We start from the raw sequence: 25,521 nt of genomic DNA, 5'->3' as shown, positions 1-25,521 counted from the left end.
TTGTCCTCTCATTCTCTGGAAAGTGTCACGTGCATAGATGGTCTTCTATATTTTAAAAGGAATGAACAATAAAGTCACACATATCCTGCATTCAAAGTTTCCAAATCCAGGCAAAGCTACGAAATATGAGTTAGGTACATTTTGGGGTTATGAACGTTAGTTTTTGAGCTTTTAATAAATATGAAGTTGTGCTGTAAATTAGCATTGAAATGAATAGCATTCCCAATTCTAATGTCCTTGTTACCTGTGGCCTTCATCAGCTAATCTAATGTATGGGAAAATGCAGACTTTCAGTCTCTCCAGGAATTTTACAGACAAAGAATTGCACCTTACTCATGTTGTTTGGCATGTGACTTTGTTAATTCTTACCCCTTATCTGCCCTACCAGCTGTTCAAGGGCAACACTCAACATTTAGCTTCCATAAAACACCTTTTATGACTGCAAGAAGATATTTTGTTTACGGCAGCTAAGTCACAAAACAAAACACAAATGTCCCTATAGAGTTGTGTTTGTTTTGTCTGTGGTCAGTTTAATGGCATCCGCTATCACTTCCATACTTAATCCTGTCAGCATTTCCTATTTGTCTGAGATATATGTGGGATGTGAAAAGTGCAAGTACCCATTGTTTCTGTATGGATGTGATTTTTATTTTCTTTCAGTTAAAACAACTTGTTCAGGTTTCAGATGCCAGAATTACTTTTGCAAATGGGTGAGTGTGTTTTCTGTCAAAAGATTCTGATTTCAGCAATTAAATAGAGAGAGGAAACCATCTCTTATATGGAACAATTGCCTGTTTTGTGTTTAAGGAAAAATATTAAGGCAACTCAAGTGTTTAATTATGAGAACTATCCACACATTACATCTGTATTAGACATGGTATTAATAAGAGTTTATGGAGTATTGTTCTGTGTTTTTAATAATAGTTTAATAACAATGTGCCTGAATTGATCAAGATTTCACATAAATTGTCTCAAAATGACAAAATGAAGAAATATATGGTACAGTTCTCTGGCACTTTAATTTCTTCACTGACAATCAATCAATCAATCAATCAATTAATTAAGTTAGTTTCTACACTACCTGATATATCTATCTTTAGGCAGTTTACAAAGCTAAAACATAACAAATGTAAAAACAGAATAAAAACAGTTAGAATTCAAGACAAATAAAAACCATCTCAGGAGATAAAGACACATTAAATAGTTTAAAATTAATTTCAGTTAAAAGCCTCAGAAAACAGTTGCGTCTTGAGGGTCATCCTAAAGGTAAACAGAGAAGGAAATGCTCTTATTTCAATAGGGACAGTATTTCAGCCATACTTTGTTGTATGGCTGGAATTTTAGGCACAGTATTGCTATAGTAAATTTGCTTGGTTTTGCATAAGTATGGGCCTTGACAATATTTTTAACAAACAACTGGAATATTCTAAATGTTAGGTTAAGCAAGACGGTCATCTAGGTTGCCCTGAGCTCTTGGAGGAAGGGCATGATAAAAATGTAATAAACACATGAACATATTATTGCTCTGTTTAGATTAATAATGAATTTCAATGAAGATATCTAAATGTTTACACTGCTGGTTTTAAAAGGGCTGCTGTGTTGGGGCCATATGCAAACTTGATACATAAAATTAAGCTCTGAATGAGCATGCCAAGTATCATGGCTCATCATGTTCTAAGGAGAAGGTTGCATTACAAACAAATAGAAAAGGCCAATTTAACCCACATGGCTATCACATAGATCCAATGAGAGGACTTTCTTTATCGCAAAGGTTCCATCTGGTGTCATGAGAGAGAAGCTGCGCTGCCCCACTGTCTGTCTCACCAGCAGGTTGGCAAGATGAGAGGCTGCACGGGATTCCTCCTGAACTTCTCTGCCACTTGTGAGAGGTTGGGCGGGTGCCAGGCAACAGGCAAGATGCGGAGGAGGTAGAAGAGGAAGAGAGAAGCAGAAGGCAGTGGGGGTGAGGGTGGCGGTGGCAGCATTGAGAAAGGCCCTGATTTCCTCTGATTTATACTCATGTACACCTGAATGCGCATAAAGATGCGGCATATGCTCTCATCCTAACTCGCATTAACTTAAGCTATTTTCTCCCACAGTAAAGCTTGCCATCTGGAAAAGCTCCAGGGAAACGTGTTCCTTTATTAGCAACAATTGTGCTAGGCATATAGTTGCTCATAATATAGTTGGTGAGTGTACAATTATACCTAATAATATTCAAGGATAAAAACATGATAAAGTGAGATCTTGGTTATTAATAGTATATTCTTTTTTGTGATTACCGTATATATCTTCTAAAGTTCTTTGGTCAAATAAAGGGGTTTCTACCCCTCTCCATAGGATAAATAGGGTAGCTTGTTGCAGATAAATTACTTATCCTCTATAAGTAATTGTACAGTGAGCAACTTTAACTGAGAAGCAAGAGTTTGATATTTATTTCTAACTAAAACATAGGCTAAGAAAACAATAAACAGACTAACAGTCTCCTTTAGAGAGAGAGAGAGAACTTCTCAGTTTGAATTCAGGACAGCAAGTAAGAAGCAGACAAAAAACCACTGTGACTCCACCCGCAAGCCAGCACATAGATAAATTCAAATTCAAGCATGCCCCATACAAATAAGTGAGAAAATGTCTATGGAAAAATACCAGCATTCCCCTTCTCATTGTCTCGTTCTTGAATTCCAAGTCTCATGTTTTGTTTTATGATGTGATGCAAACTTTGCCTTTCCCAATTGCAGCAATTTATCTGTCTCTGAATGTGGCATGCCTTCAATTTTGTGCCAATCTGTAGGTTCAGGCATTTTCTCCTTTCTGGCTGCCAATGACAATCTTTTCAGTGGAATCCTTTTATTAACTCTGCTTGAGTGTCTCACTTCTTGTTCCATCAATCTCCTCTTCTTGAGTGGAACTCTCTGGTTCTGTCTCCATCTCCCCTTCTCTGAGTCTCTCTATTATATCATAGTCTATCATTACTTGTACATTTTGTTGCTGTTCAGCCTTTTCACATTGGAAAATCCAGGTCACAGTCAGACATCACACTGGCATTTGACTTTTGCTTTTGATCAAAATATGCAACACTGCGTAGCTTAACAGTCTCTGTGATAGGATCAAGTATTATGTAGTTTTTGTTGTTTATTGCATAACCTATTAATATTCCTTCTTCACTTCTCCAATCTGATTTTCATCTTAGTTCTTTAGGAATATATGCATATGCTTTGCATCCAAATACTCTAATATGCTTTAAGTTAAGCTTTGTCCCATTCCACAGTTCAAAAGGTGTTACTCCTTAATTTTAGTTGGAAATCTATTCTTCAAATAAGTTGCAGTCATGACAACTTCTCTCCAGTATTGGTTTTCCAGACCTGAGTCAAGAAGTATACATGAGTACCTTGGTATTTGTGGGGATTACGTTCTCAGCTAGTACCACGGATACTGAAACCATGAATACCAAGGCATTGGGGTAATGGAAATCTGGGAATTAGGTTCCAAAGGACAGGGAAATGGCAAAAAATGGGCCAAAACATTTTTAAAAAGCCAAATAAAGTGCCCTACTGTGCTTTGTGGGCCCCCAATGTTCCAGCAATGCCCCCCCCCAATCTCCACAATTTTTTGGCAGAAAATAACAATTTTAAAGCATTTTTTCTTTGAAAGTGAGAAACAAAATGTCTCCAGCGCTCAAAATATAAAATAAAATAAAATAAAATAAAATAAAATGTCGGCTGGAAATGACCTCCAAGGTCCATCAGCCACCCTTGACCCATGGATACACTGATTTAACCTTCTACTCCCCCCCCCACTTTTTCCTCATGTATACCCAAGTTTTAGTGCCAATTACCTGTCTGCAGATGTGCGAAACCACGGATGCTGGATCCATGAGTAACAAGGTCCTCCTGTACTTTTCAATCAAAGTTCTGTTCTTTCTCCACTCCATCTTGCTCTGGAGTATAAGCTATTGTTCTCTAATGTTTAATGCCTTGTTCTTTTAAGTATTGCTCAATATCCTTCCCAGTATATTCCTCAGTACACAAAGCCTTAGGTTTTCTTCTAGACTTGTTGCTTACTCTAGCCACATATTTTTTTAGGTTTTGACAACACCTCATTTTTCTCTTTGAGTCGTTAAGTGTAAGTGTAGTGAGAAAAATATCTATGGAAGTCAAAAAATAAAGATTATTTCCTGGTGTCTTTACTGGAAAAGGCCCACAAATATAACTACGAATCAAATCCAAAACCTTGTTGGATTGCCTTTCTGTAGTTGATAAATATGTGCCCCTTGTTGCTTTGGCTTTAACACATTCAGTGCATTTTACTTCATGTTTTAACTTGTAGGTTTCTTGCCAATTGTTCTTTTATTAATTCTGAGATGCATTCCTTGCTTGGATGCCCAAATCAGTGATGCCATAAACTCATGCAGTCTTTGTGTGCACACTCACAACATTAGCTTGCACTCATTTGAAATCTATTACATAGTTTGCCATCTTTCAACATGCCTGGACTGCAGTGATCAGATTTTTCCCATTTCTGTGGTATAGACTACTGCTGATAGAAAATTCTGTTAAAAATATTTCAGATTCACACCAATTGAGTACCTTCGCCAAGGCATGCCTTTCATCAGAAGCTTTCCTCCTCTGAAAAGGAAGGGGGAGGAATTGTTGTTTGGCTATACAAATACCAGAGTGCTCATAGACTATGCTTATCAGGAACCTATGTTTAGCATCAGGAAGTTACTCACTAGAAATTGCCAGGACTTGCCCCTTTGGCTTCAGAATTCTCAGTGGGCAGACTGTTATGCTCTTAGTTAACTTTCCCTTAGTCCTCCCCACCACCATTATTATGGGGATTTCAAACAGTAATTACTCAAAAAATCACTAGATTATGTTTTTTAAACCAGCAAAAGGCACCAGTGCTGTATTGACCTGAATTTGGGGGGGGGGTGCTAAAAAGACATCAAACATTTTAAAAAATACATTATCTGTGGTGAAAAAATATGGCCAAGACTTTGAATCCTCTTCTTAGGAGTTAAAAACCTAAACTGCTATATCTCAACCATATTGTAATGGTTTTGCACAAAATTTGGAGGAGTGATGTCTCTTGTCCCCTAGTTATGGGTGCACAATTTCAGAGGGATAGGGTGGATACTTTTGATTTTATAAGCAATAGAATGTTCAGGGCTTATAATATCGGAATGTTGAAAATACTCCTCTTCTTAACTATACTGGCACGACTGTGCCAGTATAATGAAGTTGATAGGTGGTGATACTACAGTGTGGCTAGTCACAGCACCATGTAATACCATTTTACACTTCAGCCTGCTGCCCTCCATATCCACCAACCCAGGTGAATGGAGAGGGTCACAGGAAACACTCAGCATGTAGCACTCAGTTTAAAGCTTGGAACTGGAACTGGAGTCTAAAGTGGAGTCAAGAGCTCACAGCTGGGGCTAGAGTGTGAATCTGGCTTTGTGAAGAGCTCTCTAGGATATCAAATAAGATGCTGACCATCTTATTTATGTATTTTTTCTATGTAAACTGCTTTGAGAAATTTGGTTGAAGAGTGGTATATAAATATTTGTCGTCATCATAGTAGTAGTAGTTATTACTTTTTATAATATTTATACTCCAGTTTTCAACAACAAAATCCTTAAAGTAGTTTACAGGCATGACTCTGGATCCACAACCCCCAATTGGGGGATGAGGTGGACATTTCAAGGGATGAGAAAGGTGGGAATACCCACATCCCAAGTAACCCCATGCCACTGGGACTCCCCCCCCCCCACCAATGCCATGAGAAGCAAGGGAGCTCAATCCCATACCTCCATTATGACTTGAGGACACAGCCCAGCCTTAGTCCTTGGACCTGGAGAAGCTCCCTGAGGACTGACTTCTAGTAGAAATCCCACAGTGCTGCTGGAGTCAGTGCTTAAGAAATTGGGCAAGGCCCCTTTAAGAAACACAGCCTTCCCTAGGGAAAGGGCAGGGCCTATTCACTCTGCCTGGGCAGCAGCTATTTAAAAAAGGTATTCTGCTCCATGAAAGTGCTGGTGCAGCATTCCTTCTATGTTGTTATGCCCAACTCTTGCATTCCTGCTCAGATAGCTGTGACACTTCTGCCCTCAGAGCTGTCTGTGTCAGTCCTGGGTTCCTGCCTCAACAGATACCCTGACTCAGCCTAGAACAGGATATTTACATAGCAAGAGGAAAGGTTGGCAGACAGACACTGAGGAGGACTTATAATATAGGGATGCTCCACCCCTCTCTTAACCTTTAGCTAAGCCTCTCTCCAGGGCATGAGTCTTTCTATTCCTCATGAGTACGATGAAGGAAAGGAGCAGGGGTCCAGGCTGCTAGTTGGTGTTTTGTTGTTGGTTCTGGACTTTGGACCTAACTTACTGTTGCTGTTCTCTTGGAATCCTAAGAGACAACAGTACGGAGAATCTGGAACTGGGACAGTGGATCCTCTGATATCTCAGCTTCTTCAAGTGGGATGCTGTTGGGAGGGGATAGCTCCAGTTGACCTTCAGGTGCTGCTGCCTCTGTGGGGTCCCCATCTATGTTAGATGTCACCGCAGGGTCCTGTACTTCCTTTCTAAGAAGGTCTCCTTGGGGTCCAGTTCTAGGTACAGTTGAGTCCTGACACCTGTCATGTTGGAATTTTGATTCTCCATTCTGTCAGTGTATGTGCAAGCCTTAAGATTTCATAGATTTCTTTTCCACTTGTGGAGTTCTTTTGAACATCCAGAAATCTTTTGAACAGTCCTTCTCCAAAGCTTCTCGAGTAAGCTTATGGGATCTAAGGATGGGTCAGTAACTGGCTAAAGAACAGTAAGCAGAAAACAGGAGTAAATGGACAGCTCTTGCAAAGGACTGGGTACCCAAAATATCTGGTTGGGACACTGGGGACCCAATAGATCTGGTTGGGACAGGTATTATTTAACCTATTCATAAATAATCTGAAATTATTATTCATGTGGTGTTTGAATCTGATTCTGCTGTGTGTGTGAAGTTTATTTTTCAGATGTTTATTTTTCAGATAAGTTTATTTTTCACCTTTGTTACCTAGGCATGTTCACTTCATCTATATCTCCGCTGCCACCATTTGTTTGTTATGAAGCGTCTGTAACATTTAGGGTTTCTTATCCTGGTAACATGATGCTGCAGACATGGTGGAGATTGTTGCTAGCAGTGGCTATCTCTGGTAGGAGAAACCCTTTTTCATTATAGCAGAGTGCACAGAGGCACAACATAGCAGAATTTGGTTAGGCAAATTCCTAAACCCCCGCCAGCTCCGTCATGGAACCGGCAATCGTATGGGCGGCCGATCCGGCCACCCAGGGCTCCCTCCCTGGGCACTCAAAGAAACTGGGTCTCACTGATCGTGAGACCCGGTCCAGTCTGTGACAAAGACTGGGTGAATGAGAGTCTGTGATAAGGACTGGGTAAAAAGTACAGTTCTAGGAAGGAACTGGGTTAAAGTTTTAAGTACTAAGTGAAACGAAACCAAGCTCTGCAAAAAGGAACAACATCAATATTGTAACCAAGCAAGCCCTACTTAACAGTAGTGTATACAAACCTCAGGAAAAATCTTTAATTAAATTTTATTCTTGTTTTGGTTTGAAACATCTCTGACAAAGTAATTCCTGTCAACCAGGGGCAGAGCCACCATTGGGCCAACAGGTTCAAAGAACCCGGGCTGCGCCCAATCAAGGGCCGCACCTCGCAGCCCCGACACGCCCCCTCTGCATCTGACGTCAGACGCGGGAGTGCAAGTTTAGCTCCTGAGTGGGGGCCGCATGGCCCCTTCGGGAGCTAAACTAAGGCTGGTGCTGCATTCCCAGCACAGACAGGATTGGCTCTTCCCTGCTAGGGCCGCACGGCCCCTTCAGGAGTTAAAAGGCTGGAGCTGCATTTGCATTGCAGCCAGGAGCGGCTTTTCCCTGCAGGGAAGAACTGCTCCTGGCTGCTCTGAGAAAGCAGCACCAGCCTTAGTTTAGGTCCTGAAGGGGCTGCGCGGCCCCGTTCGTAGTTAAACTCCAACTCCCAAACGAAGACTCAAGGCTTCGTTTGGGAGCCAGACTACACCCCACGTCTGATGTCAGACACGGGGGTGTGGCTAGCCCCTGTGTCTGATGTCAGACACAGGGGCGGGGTCAGCAGGGCCACCGCTGCTGCACACAGGCGTCCAACGGTCAGGCTCCGCTACTGCTATCAACAATCTCCACCATGTCTGCAGAGTCATGTAACCAGGATAAGAAACCCTAAATGTTACAGAGGCTTCATAACAAACAAATGGTGGCAGTGGAGATATAGATGAAGTGAACATGCCTAGGTAACAAAGGTGAAAAACATCTGAAAAATAAACTTAACACAAATCATCAACATACACCAAAATATAAGTCCATTTGCCATCTCTGAATTTCGTGTACAGGCAGGGATCAGCTTCACTTCTTTTGAAGTTTGCTTGAAGCAGCATATCATTTAGTTTTGTGTTCCGTGCTCTGGCAGCCTGTTTTAAACCATAAATGCTCTTTTGCAGTTTGTATACAAGGACCTCTTTGCCTTTCTCTAAGAAACCTGGTGGTTGTTGTATGTAAATGTCCTCTTCTAGTTCGCCATGCAAGAATGCAGTTTTCACGTCTAGGTGCTCAACATGCATTCCTTTGCTAGCAGCAATACTTAACAGAGTCCTTACTGTGGTATGTTTGACCACTGGTGCGAATGTTTCATCATAATCTTCTCCATATTTCTGTGAATATCCTTTTGCTACTAATCTGGCTTTGTAGCGCTGAATTTCACCATCAGCATCATGTTTGAGTTTGAAAAGCCATTTGTAGCCTATAACTTTCCTTCCTTGATGTAACTTAGTAAGAGTCCAGGTTTTGTTTTTCCTTAGAGCCTCAAGCTCTTCAATTGCAGCTTGTTTCCGCTTCTGGTTGTGGTAGCTGGGATATTTCCTCCCATGATGAGGGTTCTGGTTGTTCCACCATTCTTGTGAGGTAGGACAGTCTCGGGGCTGGAACACCTCTGGTTGAGCGCATTGATCACCTCACCTCACCCTCTGTAGTCTCTCCCATTATCTCAGGTGTGTCTGGTGGATCTCTGGGGGTCTCTGTGTCATGCGTGGTTGGATCTGAATCTGCTGTCTCCTCCTCCTCAATTCCGCTGAGATCAAGAAGCATAATCCAGTCGTCAGGGTGTTTGGTCTGGTTGCTTGCTTCGGTGTAGGCCCCCTCTGAAGACATAGCTTTTTCATTCTGATCAAAATACACCGATCTGCTTATGGTTATCTTGTTGGTGTCAGGATCCAGAATTCTGTAGCCTTTGGATTGTGCTGAGTAGCCTACAAAAATCCCTTTTGTGGCCCTAGCCCCTAACTTAGTCCTTTTTTCCTTTGGGATGTATGAGTAAGCCATGCTTCTAAAGACACACAAATGCGTCATGGACGGCTTATGACCATGCCAAAGTTCGTATGATGTTGTTCATACAGGCTTTGTGTGCATTCTGTTTTGTATGTATGTAGCAGTCATGATGCCTTCTCCCCAGAGTTTCTGTGGGAAGTGTGCGTCAGCAAGCATGCATCTTAGCATGTCCAGGAGGCTTCTATTTTTTCTTTCTGAGACTCCATTCTGCAATGGATTGTAAGCTACTGTGGTTTGATGCATGATTCCATGTTCTCTCAGGAACTGCTGTGTGGCGCTGGACATATACTCTCCTCCATTGTCTGTACGCAGGATCTTTGGCTTCCGCCCAAATTTGTTGCCTGCCATGGCCACGTAGTCCTGGAGTTTCTCGAGCATCTGTGATTTCTCCTTTAGTAGAAATACAATCGTGTATCGTGAAAATCATCTATGAATGCGAGAAAATATTTGAAATTACTTATGGTTGCTGGTAGTGGACCAGATATATCACTGTGGATCATCTCCAGGGTTCTTCTGGTCTTCCTTTCACTCTGCTTAGGAAATGGCTTGTTAACTGCTTTGGACTCAAGACAACAAACACAGTTAGTCACAATGTCACATGGTACAAAATCAATGCCATCAGCTAATCCCCTTTCCTTCATGTTCTGGATTGACTCATAGCTCCTGTGTCCCAGGTGTCTGTGCCACAGTTGCAAGCAGTTTTCATGCAAATATGACTGAGCAAGGTTCATTTCATTGGGCTGGTATGCTTCAGGTTTGGACTGGGCTGGTCTTTCTCTGTCTGTCTTTGGTACAGGTTGTTCCTGCACGCTGTACAGGCCTTTGCATTCAGAGCCTACAAAGCAAACTACTTCATCCTTGTATAAAAACTGTAAAAGAGCATTTATGGTTTAAAACAGGCTGCCAGAGCATGGAACACAAAACTAAATGATATACTGCTACAAGCAAACTTCAAAAGAAGTGAAGGTGATCCCTGCCTGTACACGAAATTCAGAGATGGCAAATGGACTTATATTTTGGCGTATGTTGATGATTTGTGTTAAGTTTATTTTTCAGATGTTTTTCACCTTTGTTACCTAGGCATGTTCACTTCATCTATATCTCCGCTGCCACCATTTGTTTGTTATGAAGCCTCTGTAACGTTTAGGGTTTCTTATCCAGCCGCGGCTACTCACGATCTACAAAACCAGGTTTACAGAGCGCTCGCTCTGCAAACCTGGTTTTAGGGCAGGAGTTCTTGAGCAGGTTGCCGGCTATAGAATTACCGGGCTCGCAGCCAAGCCCAGTGGTTCTTACTGTTGGAAGTGAAGGACTTTGCGCTGTCTCTTGTCTCAATGACATAGGAGGACAGACTAGAGAGTCAGAGGGCTAGAGGGTCAAGACATTGGTCATCCCTTCTCTACTGCTCTGAAACTATCCCTTTGGAATGTAGATTGCTACTCTTAGGGACTAACTTCTTGCTTGCTTGCTTTGCACTTCCTCTCTCCCTCCTCTCTCTTCCTGTTCCTTCCACCTTGCAACATGCAAGCTCCTCTCCCTGCATGTGTGCAGAGATGCAGGATCCATCTGCACCCAGCTAGCTAGATAGATTAGAGATCCTAACTCCTCACTTTCTTATCTAGAATGGAGCTCTCTAATAAATATCATTTATATTGATTTGAAACTATGAACTGGCTCCAAGTTACTTTATTCTCAGCATACACGCATGCCTAACCAAATTCCACTGTGTTCTGCCTCTGTGCACTCTGCTATAATGAAAAAGGGTTTCTCTTACCAGAGAGAATTCCCAACATCTTACGATCTGCAAAAATCAGGCTAGGCTCTCCTAGGCCGATTTTTGCAGATCATGAGAATAGCCCCACTGTCTTATATTATTCCCAGTCTATATCATAGACTGTTTTTAATCCTTTGATTCTACTCTAAAGCATCTCTTTTTGAGATTGCTTCTTACCAGACCAAAAAATCCACTCCTCCTCTCTTCAGTAAGCCCCAACTCCCAACGGTGACACACTAACTGCCACTTGTGATTGACAGCTTTACTGTGTTCCAAGCTAATTTACATAAAAGTAGTTCTGCTCCATGCATCATTGTATCACTTCATTATAGCACCTATAGGCAAGAACGGAACAGCCACAAACAGCAAGGGGGTTGTAAAACAACAAATGTATCTATTAAATGATACATGAAGCAGATAGAGAGCTTTTTCCTCACTTTCTTATACTAAACATCACCTAATGAAACTGACTGGCAGCAGTCAGGACAGACAAATAAAATACTTCTTCACATAATGTTCAAATGATATCCATCCATCCCCAGCACAGCATCCCTCCAATGGCTGTGGCTGGTGGCTGTCTTATCTTTCATTTTTAGATTGTGAGCCCTTTAGGGACAGGGAGCCATTTTTAAAATTTATTTATATCTATGTAAACCGCTTTGGGGACTTTTGTTGAACAGTGGAATATAAATATCCGCATTTGAAAATATTCCATATATTCGTAATATATGGAAGTTGCTGCCACAAGAAGTGGTGATGACCATAAGTTTAGATGGCTTTTGTTAGAACAAAGGGCAGGGACTTGATCAGCGTGATCTTATGAGATCAGACTCTACCCAAATATTCTGACACTTTAAAATGGGATTAAGCAAATTTATGAAGGAGAACAGGTCCATCAACTGGTGAATCTGATAGCTAAAAAGAACCTTCAGGTTCAAAAATAATGTTCTTCTGAGTACCAGTTGCTGGGGATTGTGGACAAACTCAAAAGCATACACCTGGCCATTGCTCTAAACAGGATGTTAGGTTAGATGGACCTGAGGTCTAACGCCTCAGGAGTTTTTTTGTTCTTATGTCTAAAATTGTGTGCAGTTTAATCTGTTGATATTTGTCCATTCTTTAATTTTATTTTTGTCCACTTGTCCAATTCACTTTATTTGCAGTTAAATGTCTTGCACCTAGCAAAGGCTAATCTAATTTAAGTTTGTATATAATCTTCTGCACCCACAAAGAACACTGCGTGGCACAAGACAAGGTTAATTTTTTAGCACAGTGGTATGTCTATGCTCAGCCTTCTGCTGATCTTGCACTTCTCTAGATTTCAACCAATCTGGAATTTCCTTGAGTTTTGTACTGGGCATTAGAATATCCTATCCAAGTAGTCATGTGAGAGAGAATCAGGTCCAAACTAGGACCCTCAACCTTTGCTTTTTGTATAACCCTACTTCTGTCAGGAATGTCAAAGACCACAATTAAAACATGCACTTGGTGTTTCCTAGACAGCTAAATGCCTATGGTTGGAGGCTATAATTTTGCCTGGTTGCCTCTTGAAGCAAATGAAATACAGTACTACAAAAGCCAACAGGGAATATGTTAGGTCAGTTTTCTGGTGAAAATTAATGGTCCCTTTCCTTTTTTATTCGATCTCTTCTGCTGATTGTTTTTGCTCCATCTCCCAGAGTGCAGTGGCAGAGAATGGCTGTGTAAAATAAGATGTCACAAAAAATAAAAATAAAAAAATCAATTACTGTCTAAATTTACTTAAGTAAAAGCTGCCAATAAACCTAAACAGTAATGTACGGAAATAGTCCAGCACTGGAAGGAGGTGGGTGCAGTAAATGTGACTGAATGGAAATATCAGTTATATTAGCACATTTGCAATGGATCATGGGAAATGAAATAGCTGATCTACTTTTATTGCATTTTATCTACTGTTCTTATAAGGTGAAGATGTGAAATATATATATGGCTACCTTCACTAGAAAACCATCTGTTATATATTTTGAAGGTTTGTGGATTTCTTTGTGCAAAATAAAGTCATACTTTGTGATTACATACAGATACCAAATTTTGCATAAAGTATGCTGCCATTTAAATTAGCTGAATGCACTACTTTTTACATTGGAATAGGCTGGCTGAAAGATTTAAATAATTATTTTTGGTATATTAAAAAGAAATTCTGAATATAATCATCAGATTTTAACTGTTATTTAAAAAGTTGAAATCGGATTTTTAACTGTGTTAAGTTAAAAATGGATTTTTAACACTCAGATTTTTAGCACTCAGTAGTCAGATCCATAATTTTTTTTTAAAAAAACACACATCATGCCCAAGAAAAGCAGATGTCTCTCAGATTCAAATTTACTAAATTAAAAAGTTAAAATCGGATTTTTAACTATGTTAAGTTAAAAATGGATTTTTAACACTCAGATTTTTAGCACTCAGTAGTCAGATCCGTAATTTTTTTTTTTTTAAAAACACACACATCATGCCCGAGAAAAGCAGAAGATGTCTCTCAGATTCAAATTTACTGTGATTCAAATTTACTATGTATGGTAATTATTCAATAAAATGAATAATGTTGGAAGTTGAAATCCTACAAATTTACAACTATTCTTTTACTTCCCTTTAACAAGCATGTTAATAAAAAAAATTATATTACATGTATTTACTTTTTTGAACTTTTCTAGCAGTGTAATCTGAGCAAAATGACTTTGCCTGGTCAGCGATGGGCCTCCCCTTACAGGTTTCTGCAGTCTGACTTCAGAGTACATGGATTCATAAGGTCCAAGAAGTAAATGTGGTAGTCAGAGGATAATTTAATGTAAATGATATCTAGTGCTGAAGAATGTACAGACAGAACACAATGGGAGAAGTTAAGAGAAGTTTAAGACATGTGAAGAGTGTTTGGCCAGGAGTTCGTATATTAAGTAGCATGAGACAAACCTGCAGGGGGATATGCTAGGGTATATCCAAATGTGAAAGACTGTGGTTATGATGGGTAGAGGAACAAAAATAAAAAATAAAAAAATTCAGAACACAGAGATGTAGCCTCACATTTTGACAGGTATTCAAGGGTGCACCAAACTGCTGAACCAACAACTATTTATATATTGCTTTTCAACAGAAGTTTCCAAAGTGGTTTACATAAAGAAATAATAAAGATGGATCCCTGTCCCCAAAGGGCTCATAATCTAAAAGGAAACACAAGATAGACTCCAGCAACAGTCACTGGAAGTACTGTGCTGGGGGTGGATAAGCCCAGTTACTCTCCCCCTGCTAAATAAAGAGAATCACCATGTTAAAAAGGTGCCTCTTTGCCCAGTTAGCAGGGGTAACCAGACAGAAATTTTGCTCCAAGGCTGAATTCTAGTTCCTTGCTTGAACAGAGTCCTGAGAATTAAGGCCTGATGCTGGAGGTGGGGATTTAAGAAAGAAGCCCAGGCAGTGCAAGGTGGGTCTGTGGAACCCTTCATTCAAGCACAGCCCTGTCAGGGATCATGAGTATGAGCAAGTCACAATTTTTAGCCTCCGTTTTTCATCTGTGAAAATGAGAGTAGCAGCAACTTCATTAATCCAGTTGTGAGGATTAATTTTACATATCGTGACTATAAAGGTGGGATAGAGATGGAAGCAGGAAGATGTATGTGTTCCAAATATGGTGGCATGTAATGTTACAACTTGCACTCATGATGAGTAAAGGCAATCCATTCACCATGAGCATAGTCTAATATGGGCAGGGGGAAGAGTTTGAAAGTAAACAGCTCTGCATGGGAGGATTGTGTGAGTGAAGTGGGAAGAAAACATAAGAAAATCTAGGGAAGATTATCAAGCATGTTATATCCCAGTTGCATTTTCACGATAATATCAGCAATTCACACTAAATTACTTATTGTGTGACATTCATGGTAACCCAATGTTATACAAATTGTATAAGCCCTAGAACCTCTCATCATGACATTTATGCTCTGAAGAAATAACATAAGAACTTGACAATTAACGAATCATTACAACCCAACCCCCCAAATAAAAAGAAAGAAAAGGAAAACAAAGGGAAAAGAGTTGTTGTTGTTGTTTGTTGTTGTTTTTGCACAGTATATTGTATTGAAACTGGGATGATTGAACCAAAAAAGGATAAATATGTTATAAATGTTTACACGTGTTTTCATTCTGTCCTTCAAAAATGGTCAATAACCATTAAAAAGAAAAAAGAAAATAACATGAACAGAGCTACAGGGGAAAGTACCCTCCTGAATAATTAGTCCCTCTTTCTGGGTTGTCAGCATCTGATGCGGAAGTCCTTCAGATCCCTGATGTGGAGACTCCCATCATTCATTGGTGAGGGGATGTGCGCTTTGAAAACTATTCCAGGGCATTTCATCTAGTCAGGAGCATAGCTAGGGGAGAGGGGGCCTGTGTTCTTCACCCCTCTTTCCAGTAGCCTGTTGGAGAGAGGGAGATAATGAAGAAGATAGGTGGAGCTGGGGGCCCTCAGGAGCCTGAGGGCCCGGGTTCTTTGAACCCATTTGCTCAATTATAGCTACACCCCTGCATCTAGTAACAGTATCATCAGACTAAAGGAAGCTTCATTTATAAATCATATGTGTGTTATTTATAAATCATATGTGTGTTATTTAAATTAAATTTGCATCTGGGTAAAAACTACAGTTCTGAAGCAAGGCAGATGCTTCTGTTGTTTTTAGGTGATGCCCACGGCATCTATACAAACATCATCTCAGAAGAGGCATTCTTTCCCATGGGAGAGAAAAGAGAGAATGCCTCTTTTGATGGCGCTTGCTATTTACAGTTCTTAGAAGTGCATCTAACTATCTATCTATCTGTCTGTCTGTCTGCTTGGCTTATTGGGAGCACCTTTTCAGATGATATGGATTACTCTAACCTATGAATTGATTAAATGTCATTATCTCGATTTTTTACTTACTATATGACAGGGTTAAGCCCCGGCATTGACATCAGATGCCAAATAACACCCTGTCTTCCTGTGGCGAAGAGTTTCATCGGCTGATTCCCGCCATCAACTCTGCCCTTTCCTCCACCACTGGTAGGGCAAACACCCAACGTAGTGGTGCGTGTTCATGTCGCATCCCAAGAGTTCACCGCGTGCTCCTCCCCTAGCCCGCCCCCCCTCCCGGGATTTTTACTTCCAACCGAGTCCTGCCCCGCGCGCCTTATCGTCACCAGCGAGATATTCAGGGCTGGCGGGAGTTGAAGCAGAAGGAAGAAAACTCCAGAGAAAGCCGCAGGGTGACGTTGTGCTTCTGCCTCCCTCAGCCCGTCTTCCCAGACAATACAATAACAGTTAACAACAACAAGGTCAGCAACTGCTGCAGGCGCCCTCTTCCAACTCCCCTCAGAGAGAGACTGCCGGGGGTCCTCTTATCCCACCGAGCAGTCGCCGCGCTCCAGCGCCTTGGAGGGAGGCAGAGGGCGCCGCCGCCGGCCCGGGGCGGGTGCGCGTGTGCTGGGTTCGTGGGGGGCAGAGGCGGGTCGGCGGAGTAGCGGCTGCAGCGCTCCTGTCAGTGCGCCAGGCGAGGGTCCCTCTCGCAGCAGCCGGCCGGCCCCGCCCCCTGCCCTCTCCCCCCCGCCCCCTGTCGACCCATATCCCACTCAGGAGGGGCCGGCGGGCAGGAGAGCTCCTCAAAGCCCTGCCCGGACTCCGAGCGCAGTAAGAGGAGCCCTCCCACCACCACCACCTCCCCCTCCCGCCCCGCATCCCCAGCAGCAGCAACAAGCAGCAACTTCCCTGCCCGGCTCTCCTCCTCCTCCTTCTCTTCCGCGGCCAAACCCCTGCTCCGTCTCTCTCCTGCCGCCGCCGCCGCCGCAGCAATAGCAATAGCAACAACCCGAGCGCTCGTCTCCAGGGGACGATGCTCTGGCTCCCCAGCAGCTTCCGAGCTGTGGCTCAGCTGCTCGGCGGCTCCCCCGGGCTAACCTTCGCCGCCTGGCTCTTGCTGCACCACCTTGGACCTCCCATGCCTCTGGCTTCCTCCATCCTGACAGGTAAGGACGGGGACTGGGATGCCGACAACGACACGCGCTCAGCCAGCCGCCTAGGCAAGAGTGTGTGCAGGGTGCGTGCGAGGAGGAGCAGATGAGCGCTTCTGTGCAGGGCAGAGATTTTCCAGGCAGCGATGTTGCTTGCTGCTGTGCTAGAGGCAGCATCAACAATCCTGGGTTGTGATTCTTAGCGCAGGAGTTATCTGCAGATAAAGGCCACTTCGCACATTACTTTTTAAAGATACCTTAATTAAAAAAAATTATATATATTTGGAAATATGTTTATCACACAGGTACGTTAGAGCCAGGATCGCCTGCAGCTGCTTGCTGAATGTCAAACCTGGCTTTGCTTCCACGTAACTTGTGGACTGACCCTCATGACCCATGATAAGTCTCTTCTGATGGTAGTTGCCTGTAGACCTGAGCACAGGAATAGGTCAATAAGATTAGATGTAGTTCCCTTGTATAAGGAGAGCTACTTAGATCATCTTATACTCTAAAAACTATTATAAACCATTCTCCTCTCGCTTGGTGTTCTTAAAGTACCAGATGTAAAAGGCTTTGATTGTTTTAAAGATGTCACTGATGTCAAAAGAAAGCAAAGAAATGTGATTATTGTAGTATATACAGTATGTTCTTCAAGCAGGTGAGGCGCCTAAGCTGTCCTCCTCCCCTCGCTCTTCAACATCTTCCCACTAACTCATTTCTTGAAGGACATGCATTACTGACACCTGGTGCATAAAGATAAATGTTGAGTCAATTTCTAGACATTGCGAGAAGTATTAGGTTTCCAAAAGTGGTGCCACCATATGATAATATTCAGGCATGAAGCTGGGGTCGGGGAGGGGTGTCACCATGGAGGCTTTGCTTACTGGGCTCATTTTGCAAATTGATGCCGATGATATGGTGATACTCATGGTCTTTGTGGATCAAATATGCTGATGGGTTGAAAGACTGGTAGTTCATTCAGTTGATCTGATCCACATGAGTTAACAATAGAAATTTCCCAATTCATTTCCATTGAGAGATTAGGTCCTTATCAAGGGTGCCTAAATTCCATTAACCCCCTACCCCACAAATAACCCCAAGAGATCAAACATACCACTGTCTGCTGAGGCATAAGGATAATGTGAATATTGTACATTGAATTTTTAAGTAGCTGTTGTCTAACAAAAGCAATTATTTCTGCTTCTTATGCTTGTAATTGTTTGAAGATAAGAAAACAAAATTAATAATAATTAAAAATACAAATATTTAACAAATAAAAATACTAACAGTCTGGCGAAACCATGTAGAAGTATGTAGAAGTAGGATCTCATTCCTTTTAATGGGACTTATATGCATATACATATACTTCAAGTTGCAAACTGACTACAGCCCTGTGCACAGTTAGGCTAGGCTGCTAAAGGAGCTTGGAAATTTCACCTCTGAAAATGAACACTGTATGGCCAATGCAGGGAAAGAATATTACATTTTAATTTCCATCACAGGTTCTGTTGCAAAATGTGAAAATGAAGGAGAAGTCCTACAGATCCCCTTTATCACTGACAATCCTTGTATAATGTGCATTTGCCTGGTAAGTGTGAATTCCACTGATAAGAACAAACAAGAATGTTTCATGTAATCAAATATTGCCTTTCCCCCCACTGCATGCAGCTAAAGGTTATCTTGCTGCTTTATGGGTTACAAAAATTTCCAGTGCATTATCTTGGAATCATATCCTTGACTTTAAACTTGGAGACACAAATCTTTCAACTGACTTTGCCCATGACATTGTGAGGCTACCTGAATGGTCTGTTTACAGGATGTACTTGTGATTGAAGCTATTTCCCCAGTATCCATAGTGCTGAGGCATTTGTGCATATGCAGTTTGTGCTTGTGACTGGCCAAGGAGAAGGAATTGAAATTTAATTTGAATCTTTGCCTAAACTTTAAATATTGGCTTCAGGAATATAATGAGAGATATAACAGGTCAGTAAGGCAACAAAATCCAGGTGGTTTGGAAGTCTGCTTTCCAAATGCAGTATGGTATATGTTCAGGCACTGCATTCTTGGCTAGACATATTGTAATAAAAAGACAATGCCAGCACACATGATACTTCTATCAAAAAAGCTGCACTCTGAGGATGACACTGGCTGTTGTTTGTTCAGGGAGTTCAGATTCCCTGGTAGTTAACAATGACCCTGGTTTGTATTCTGCAGCAGAGGAAATACCCCCTTATTCTTGCTGTGAATCTCAGTTTCACAACACTTTGCAAGCCAGGCAGTGAGAGCCACCGAAAAATAATCACTGATGGTTAGAAAACAATATTCTCTCTCTCTCTCTCTCTCTCTCTCTCTCTCTCTCTCTCTCTATATATATATATATATATATATATGGGAAATAGAGTAGGAATAGCTGCATTTATAGACCTTGGAAACTGAAGCAACGGCTGAATCTTGCAGAATGTTTTTTTGGCTATAAAATGATAATTTTCCATCTGTCAGGTCAGAAATGGAGACAGGTGTTTTAGGTCACTGCTACTCCAAAACAACTAAGTAACTCTTATATGTTTGTAATTAAGATGCCCTGCTCTACAAATGCTCTCTAAATGAAGGAAGGTGTGTTGGGCTGGTGTTCAGAAAGTCATCAAAACTTCTGGATCAATATTGCTAAGAGTAATTTAGAGGAGGAAGAGGAACTGGAGGGAGGAAGTGAACTGTAGCTTATAAATGATTTGTTTTTTAACTTAGCCTAAAGATATGTCTGCAACTGGCTGTTTTCTATGTTCTTTGCATCTGAATGCACCACAAATAGTTTGTGCAACCCATACTTTATCCTGATAAGTATCTCATTGTTAGTGCTTCAAGTTTAATTTCAGCGTTAAATAGGCACTAACCGTGTGCAGTGTCCATTGCTCTGGCCATTGCTCTGATGCCCCTTCTCCATTATAAGATCTATCCTCCCCTTTTAAACTTGAAACAAAATGTATACATGCACAAGTCCACCTACTGAGTTCTCCCCCCAAAAGGCATACGTGCATGTTGTCTAATTTATTTTATTGAGGTGTGCATGACCTCAATGTTTTCCTTTCTTTTAAAGTAATACAGTATTACGATCTTCTCTTTGAGCTACAGTTTGGACAATGGAGTTTGGGAGCTGTTTCCTGTTGGGCCATATTGCAGCATTTGTGCCCAAATGGGGCCATCCCCACCATTTTGGCTTTTCATACTTCTTACCAGATGGACAAGGAAAGCCAGGGCTTGAGGGCTCAATTTTCTGTGGGGAGACAACAGCAAGGTCTGAGTTCCCAGCATTCCAGGAGATGCTGTGAGTATGCCCAACAGTAGCCAAGATCTCCCTATGTACCCCTGCCCTCTCCTCCCGCACACCTCCCCTTCCTCACCAGCACACCATTTATAAAGGTAAAAGCATGAATGTGCACAGAATGTGCAAGAAGTAGCATTGACACAAAGAACAAATTGGATTGTAATTATTTGCAGCTAGTCTCCAACCGCCCTTGGTTGGCAAGGTGATTGAGAGGACGGTGGCTGATCAACTCTGGGTAGTTCTGGGAGATTCGGATTATTTAGACCCATTTCATACTCACTTTAGAGCAGGCTATGGGGTGGAGACGGCTTTGGTTGGCCTGATAGCTGATCTCTACCAAAGAATCGACAGAGGGAGTGTGAGTTCTTTTAGATCTTTCTGTAGCTTTCAATATCATAGACCATGGTATGCTTTTGGATCATTTTGGGGATTTGGGAATAAGTGGTACTGCCTTGTAGTGGTTCTGTTCTGGTTAGCAGGGGGAGAGTAACTGGCCCTATCCACCCCCAGCACAGTACCATCTAGAATGACTGTTGCTGGTGTCTGTCTTATGTTTCTTTTTAGATTGTGAGCCCTTTGGGGACAGGGAGCCATCTTATTTATTTATTATTTCTCTATGTAAACATCTTTGGAAACTTTTGTTGAAAAGTGGTATATAAGTATTTGTTGTTGTTGTTCCTGTATCTCAGGTAGATCCAGATGGTGTCTTTCAGGAACAGTTAATCTATAAAATGAGAGCTATAGTATGATGTCCCTCAGGGCTCCATCATATCTCCAATGCTCTTAACATTTACATGAAACACTGGGTGAGATCATCAGGAGATCTGGAGCACGATGTTATCAATATGCTGATGACATCCAAATCAATTTCTCCATGACATTGTCATCAGGAAATGGCATAGTCTCCCTAATGCCTGCTTACAGGGCTGGATGGGGGATCATAAATTGAGGCTGAATCCAAATAAGACAGAGGAACTCATGGTAAAGGGTAATAATTCGAGGGATGTGATAGAAGTTCCTGTTCTGGATGGAGCTGCACACTTCCCAAAGGAACAAATATGTAGTTTGGGGGTACATTAGGAGTGTGCCCGAACCGGTTCGGAGGCCATGCTGGAGGCCTCCGAACCGGTCCAGTTCCAAGCCTGTCCGGCAGCTCGGCACAGAGGGGGGTTGTAGCTTTAAGGGCAGGGGGGTAGTACTTACCCCCCCGTTGCTCTTCCCCCTCTGGCGCTGTGGGTTTTTTAAAAGTTTCTGGGGCAGCAGCGTTCCTCCCTGCCTCCCCTGGCCCCGTTGTTAGCCTTCCAGTGCTCAAGTACGCTACACGCATGTGCCCGTTCCGGCGCAAGTGCGCACTCGCCGCCGCGCCCGCGCGCTCGGTACACGTCGGTACACGTCACACGTCGCGCGCTGGAACGGGCGCATGCGTGTAGCGTACTTGAGCACTGGAAGGCTAATGACGGGCTGCTGCCCTCCCTGCTGCCCCAGAAACTTTTTTAAAAACCACAGCGCCGGAGGGGGAAGAGCGGCGGGGGGGAAGTACTACCCCCCGCCCTTAAAGCTACAACCCCCCCCCCGTGCCCATCCGGACCGGTTCGGAGGCATGCACATCCCTAGGGTACATCTGGACTCAGGCCTCACCCTAGTTTCTCAGGCTGAAGCTATGGCCAGGAGTGCTTTTTGTAAACTTCTGTTGATATGACAAGCTGCATCTGTTCCTTGAAGATAATGATCTCAAAACTGTGGTGCATTCTCTGGTAGCCTCTAGGTTTGACTACTGCAATGTGCTCTGTGTGAACTACCTTTGTATGTCATTTGGAAACTTCAGTTAGTTCAAAATGGGGCAGCCAGATTGGTCTCTGGGATTTCTTAGAGAGACCATATTATGCCTGGTTTAAAACAATTGCACTGGCTGCTGATAGGTTTCTGGGCAAAATACAAAGTGCTGGTATACCTTTAAAGCCCTAAATGGCTTAGTACTGGGCTACCTGGGAGAGTGCCTTCTTTAGCATGATCCTCACTGCACCTTTAGGTCATCGAGAGAGGACTTGTCTCCGGCTGCCATCAGTTCGTCTGGTGGCGACTCGGGATCAGGCCTTTTCTGTAATTACTTCTGAGCTGTGGAATGCACTCCCTATAGATATTTGACCAGCCTTTAAAAGAGCCCTAAAGACACATTTTTAAAGCCTGGCTTTTAGTGACTTTTAAATGGTTTTATTTTCTTATTGTTTTTAATGGCTTATTTATCTTGTTTTTATTGTTTTAATTCATGTGAACTGCTTAGAGCCTCTGAGTTAGATGGGATAGACATTTATAAATAAATAAATAAATAAAAGGAAAAACACATGATAAGGACACTATCACACATAAAGCTTAAATTGGCTTTGAGCTGCCCTGTACTATCATTATATATTCTTGAAGGCATACCTGTCGCTAATCCCGTGTGTGGCAGCTCTTGTGAGAGTTCGTGAGCAGAAGCACCATGGTGATTGGACAGTGGGGATTCCATATGCAGATAGGGAGGAGGAGCCTGTGGCACCATGTTAGCTATAATTAAGTGGATGGGTTCAAAGAACGTAAGCTCCTGCCCCCCCCTTCTTCATTGTCTCCTGCACTCTGAGGGGCCAGCAGAGAGAGGAGTTAACATGGGCCCCCTCTCCCCTAGCTATGCTCCTGTGGGCAGGGGTCTGTAAAGCGAGGGGTTGTGAGGGAGGAAAGAGCCCCTTCAGGAGAAGGAGGCTGCCGATGTGTGAATTAGATGAGGAAACAAGATGAACAAGATATGTTAACTCAGGAAGGGAGTGGGGGAGAAAGACAGAGGGGAGAGAGAAAAAGAAGGGAGGGGAAGAGAGAAAGAAGGAAGGGCGAGGGACATGCCCAAGCCTGTCAGCAGTTTGAGGGGAATGAGTGGCTATGGCGGCACCTATTGGCAGCAAGGAAGATGATGGGATGATGGTAGTGGCAGCGAGTAGAGGAGGAATAGGTATGGACCTGCTCTCCTCCGCTTTAAAAGGGCTGTGTAAGCTCTCGGTTTTAAAGGTATGTGCCTCACGATTCATCAGCAGAATTGCGATTTGGCTTATCCCTAGTTTAAGGATACAGGTTAATAATGGCTGAAATTCTGTGTTAATCTACAGATCTTTCATTAGAACAAAATATCAAATATTGTCAGTGCACTTGTAATGAAAAATAAATTAAAGTGGAAGAGTCCTATAATATGAATTTTTCACTGAGAATCACTTATGTAATTTTGGGCTCTGCTTACTTCTCTGTGTAAAAAATGTTTATGTGAAGTGTCCATATGCCATTGCTAATTTCTAATTGTTTGTTTTTTGTTGTCTTATTATTTGCATGATTTACTGCTGTGCTGGAATGATTTGATTTCTGGATCAGAAAAGACAGGGTATAAGTGTTTATAATAAGTAAATAAATATCTGTCATGTGGATGGTGGCAGTAACTATAATCTATGTATTTATCTATTTGGACAATACCTTTCATATTAACTTTTATAAGAGCAGAGATTTGTACTTCAGTAGTAACTTCCATCGAAACCGCTCAGGCTACTGTACAAACATTACTGAATGGAGACACACATGAAATTTAAATCAAGCCACCTTAGGCACAGAGAGGTGTGATTTGCCTAATGTCTTATAAGAAGGCAAAGTAGGGAATAAAGGCCTGGCCTGTTACTCTCTCAAACCACTTACTCTGGCACAGGTGATTTAACTTCAATGGTACTATTCAAAAGTAAGTGTCTGGAATGTAGGAAAGAGGACTCTTAATTCTTGTTCCCCTTAGAAAACTACAATCTCTTCTTTGCCCTCCAGAGCTCTTTCCTCTATGAGATTATACAGAAATAATTAACCCCTTTCATTTTCTCATCTTAATTGCACATGAATGGATTAAAGTACAACTATGAAACTGCATAGCCCTGTGTACACATTAAATATTTTCTGTTGTGAGTTGGGGACAATAATTATTGCAGTGGCAGGCCCAGCCTCCTTTGTATGCTTGTTGTCCACATGTGTAGCAGGAGCCAATGTTTGCATGAGACCAATGTATGTAGACAGAATTCTCATTATCTGTACCGTTTGCACATATCACATCTACACATGTAGGCCTACGCATGCAAGGCCACTGTACAAAAGTTCTACTATGTACATGGACATCAGGTTCTCAGTGAGCAGACACACCCCGGCATGCATTATTTCATACATACATAGTCACACATAGAACAACTTTGAACATCTGCAGAGAGTGCATATTTCCACAAATACTATTTTTCAGTTTATCTAGGGGAAACTGGAAGGTGTTGCCCATTTATTCATCTGTGGACATTTGTGAGCCATCACTTCTCCAAGAGTTGTAGGTTCACAGATAACCTGTTATATATAAGAACATAAGGACAGCTCTGCTGGATCAGGCACAAGGCCCATCTAGTCCAGCATCGTGTTTCACACAGTGGCCCACCAGATGCCTCTGGGGAGTCCAAAGGGAAGAGCTGAGGGCATGACACTCTCCTGCTGTTGCTCCCCTGCAACTGGTATTGAGAGGCATTATGCCTCTGAGACTGGAGTTGACCCACAGCCAGCAGACTAGTTGCCATTGATAGACCTTTGTGAAACCCACAATTATCTCAAGATGTGTCCCTCTTTTCTTCATTTCAGTGTATGATAAGCCAGGGATTACTTTGCCTGTGTCCTTTGTCATGCTATCTGCAGTTCTTCCCATTTTAAAACAAGTTTTAGCTATACAATATTCATTATGCTTGTGAAGCCTGTGTAGCTTGCTGCTAAAACTGATAGTCATGCTGAAACTATAACAGTCAGGCATGCAGTTCAGCCCATTGTTCAGGTAAGATAATGCAAAATAGCTTGACTGTCAGTTTCCAGCAACTGGGTCAGGATGATTTAAGAGGCAAAGAAACAGTAGAATAGTTCCAACACTGGTCCCTTCAAACTGGATTATACACATTGGCACCAATGGGAACTTTCCTCTCAAGACAAATG

At 42.2% G+C, this 25,521-nt stretch overlaps 1 protein-coding gene and 1 long non-coding RNA gene across 4 annotated transcripts in view; one reads left to right on the top strand and one right to left on the bottom strand.

Moving 5' to 3' along the window:
* The window catches only part of BMPER (BMP binding endothelial regulator), a 297,532-nt gene that overhangs the window by 19,248 nt on the left and 252,763 nt on the right, over nucleotides 1-25,521 (top strand). For 2 of the 3 annotated variants that reach the window (XM_053264966.1, XM_053264968.1), the window contains exons 1-2: nucleotides 16,952-17,207; nucleotides 18,695-18,780. In XM_053264966.1, the coding sequence (XP_053120941.1) occupies nucleotides 17,075-17,207; nucleotides 18,695-18,780 (219 nt within the window). In that variant the 5' untranslated portion in view covers nucleotides 16,952-17,074. Of the gene's footprint in view, nucleotides 1-16,951; nucleotides 17,208-18,694; nucleotides 18,781-25,521 lie in introns of those variants that run through there. The other variant, XM_053264967.1, reaches the window with a different exon arrangement.
* LOC128331492 (uncharacterized) lies at nucleotides 917-11,425 on the bottom strand. Its single transcript, XR_008310324.1, has 4 exons — nucleotides 11,364-11,425; nucleotides 6,387-6,808; nucleotides 3,836-4,625; nucleotides 917-3,362 (listed from the first exon to the last, which is right to left on the bottom strand). It is a non-coding gene; the product is annotated as an uncharacterized LOC128331492 (long non-coding RNA).

Source organism: Hemicordylus capensis, chromosome 6 (genome assembly GCF_027244095.1).
Source record: "Hemicordylus capensis ecotype Gifberg chromosome 6, rHemCap1.1.pri, whole genome shotgun sequence".
NCBI classification, from domain to species: domain Eukaryota; kingdom Metazoa; phylum Chordata; class Lepidosauria; order Squamata; family Cordylidae; genus Hemicordylus; species Hemicordylus capensis.
The sequence above is the reverse complement of the archived record's forward strand: the minus strand, read 5'-3'. Positions and strand labels throughout refer to the sequence as shown.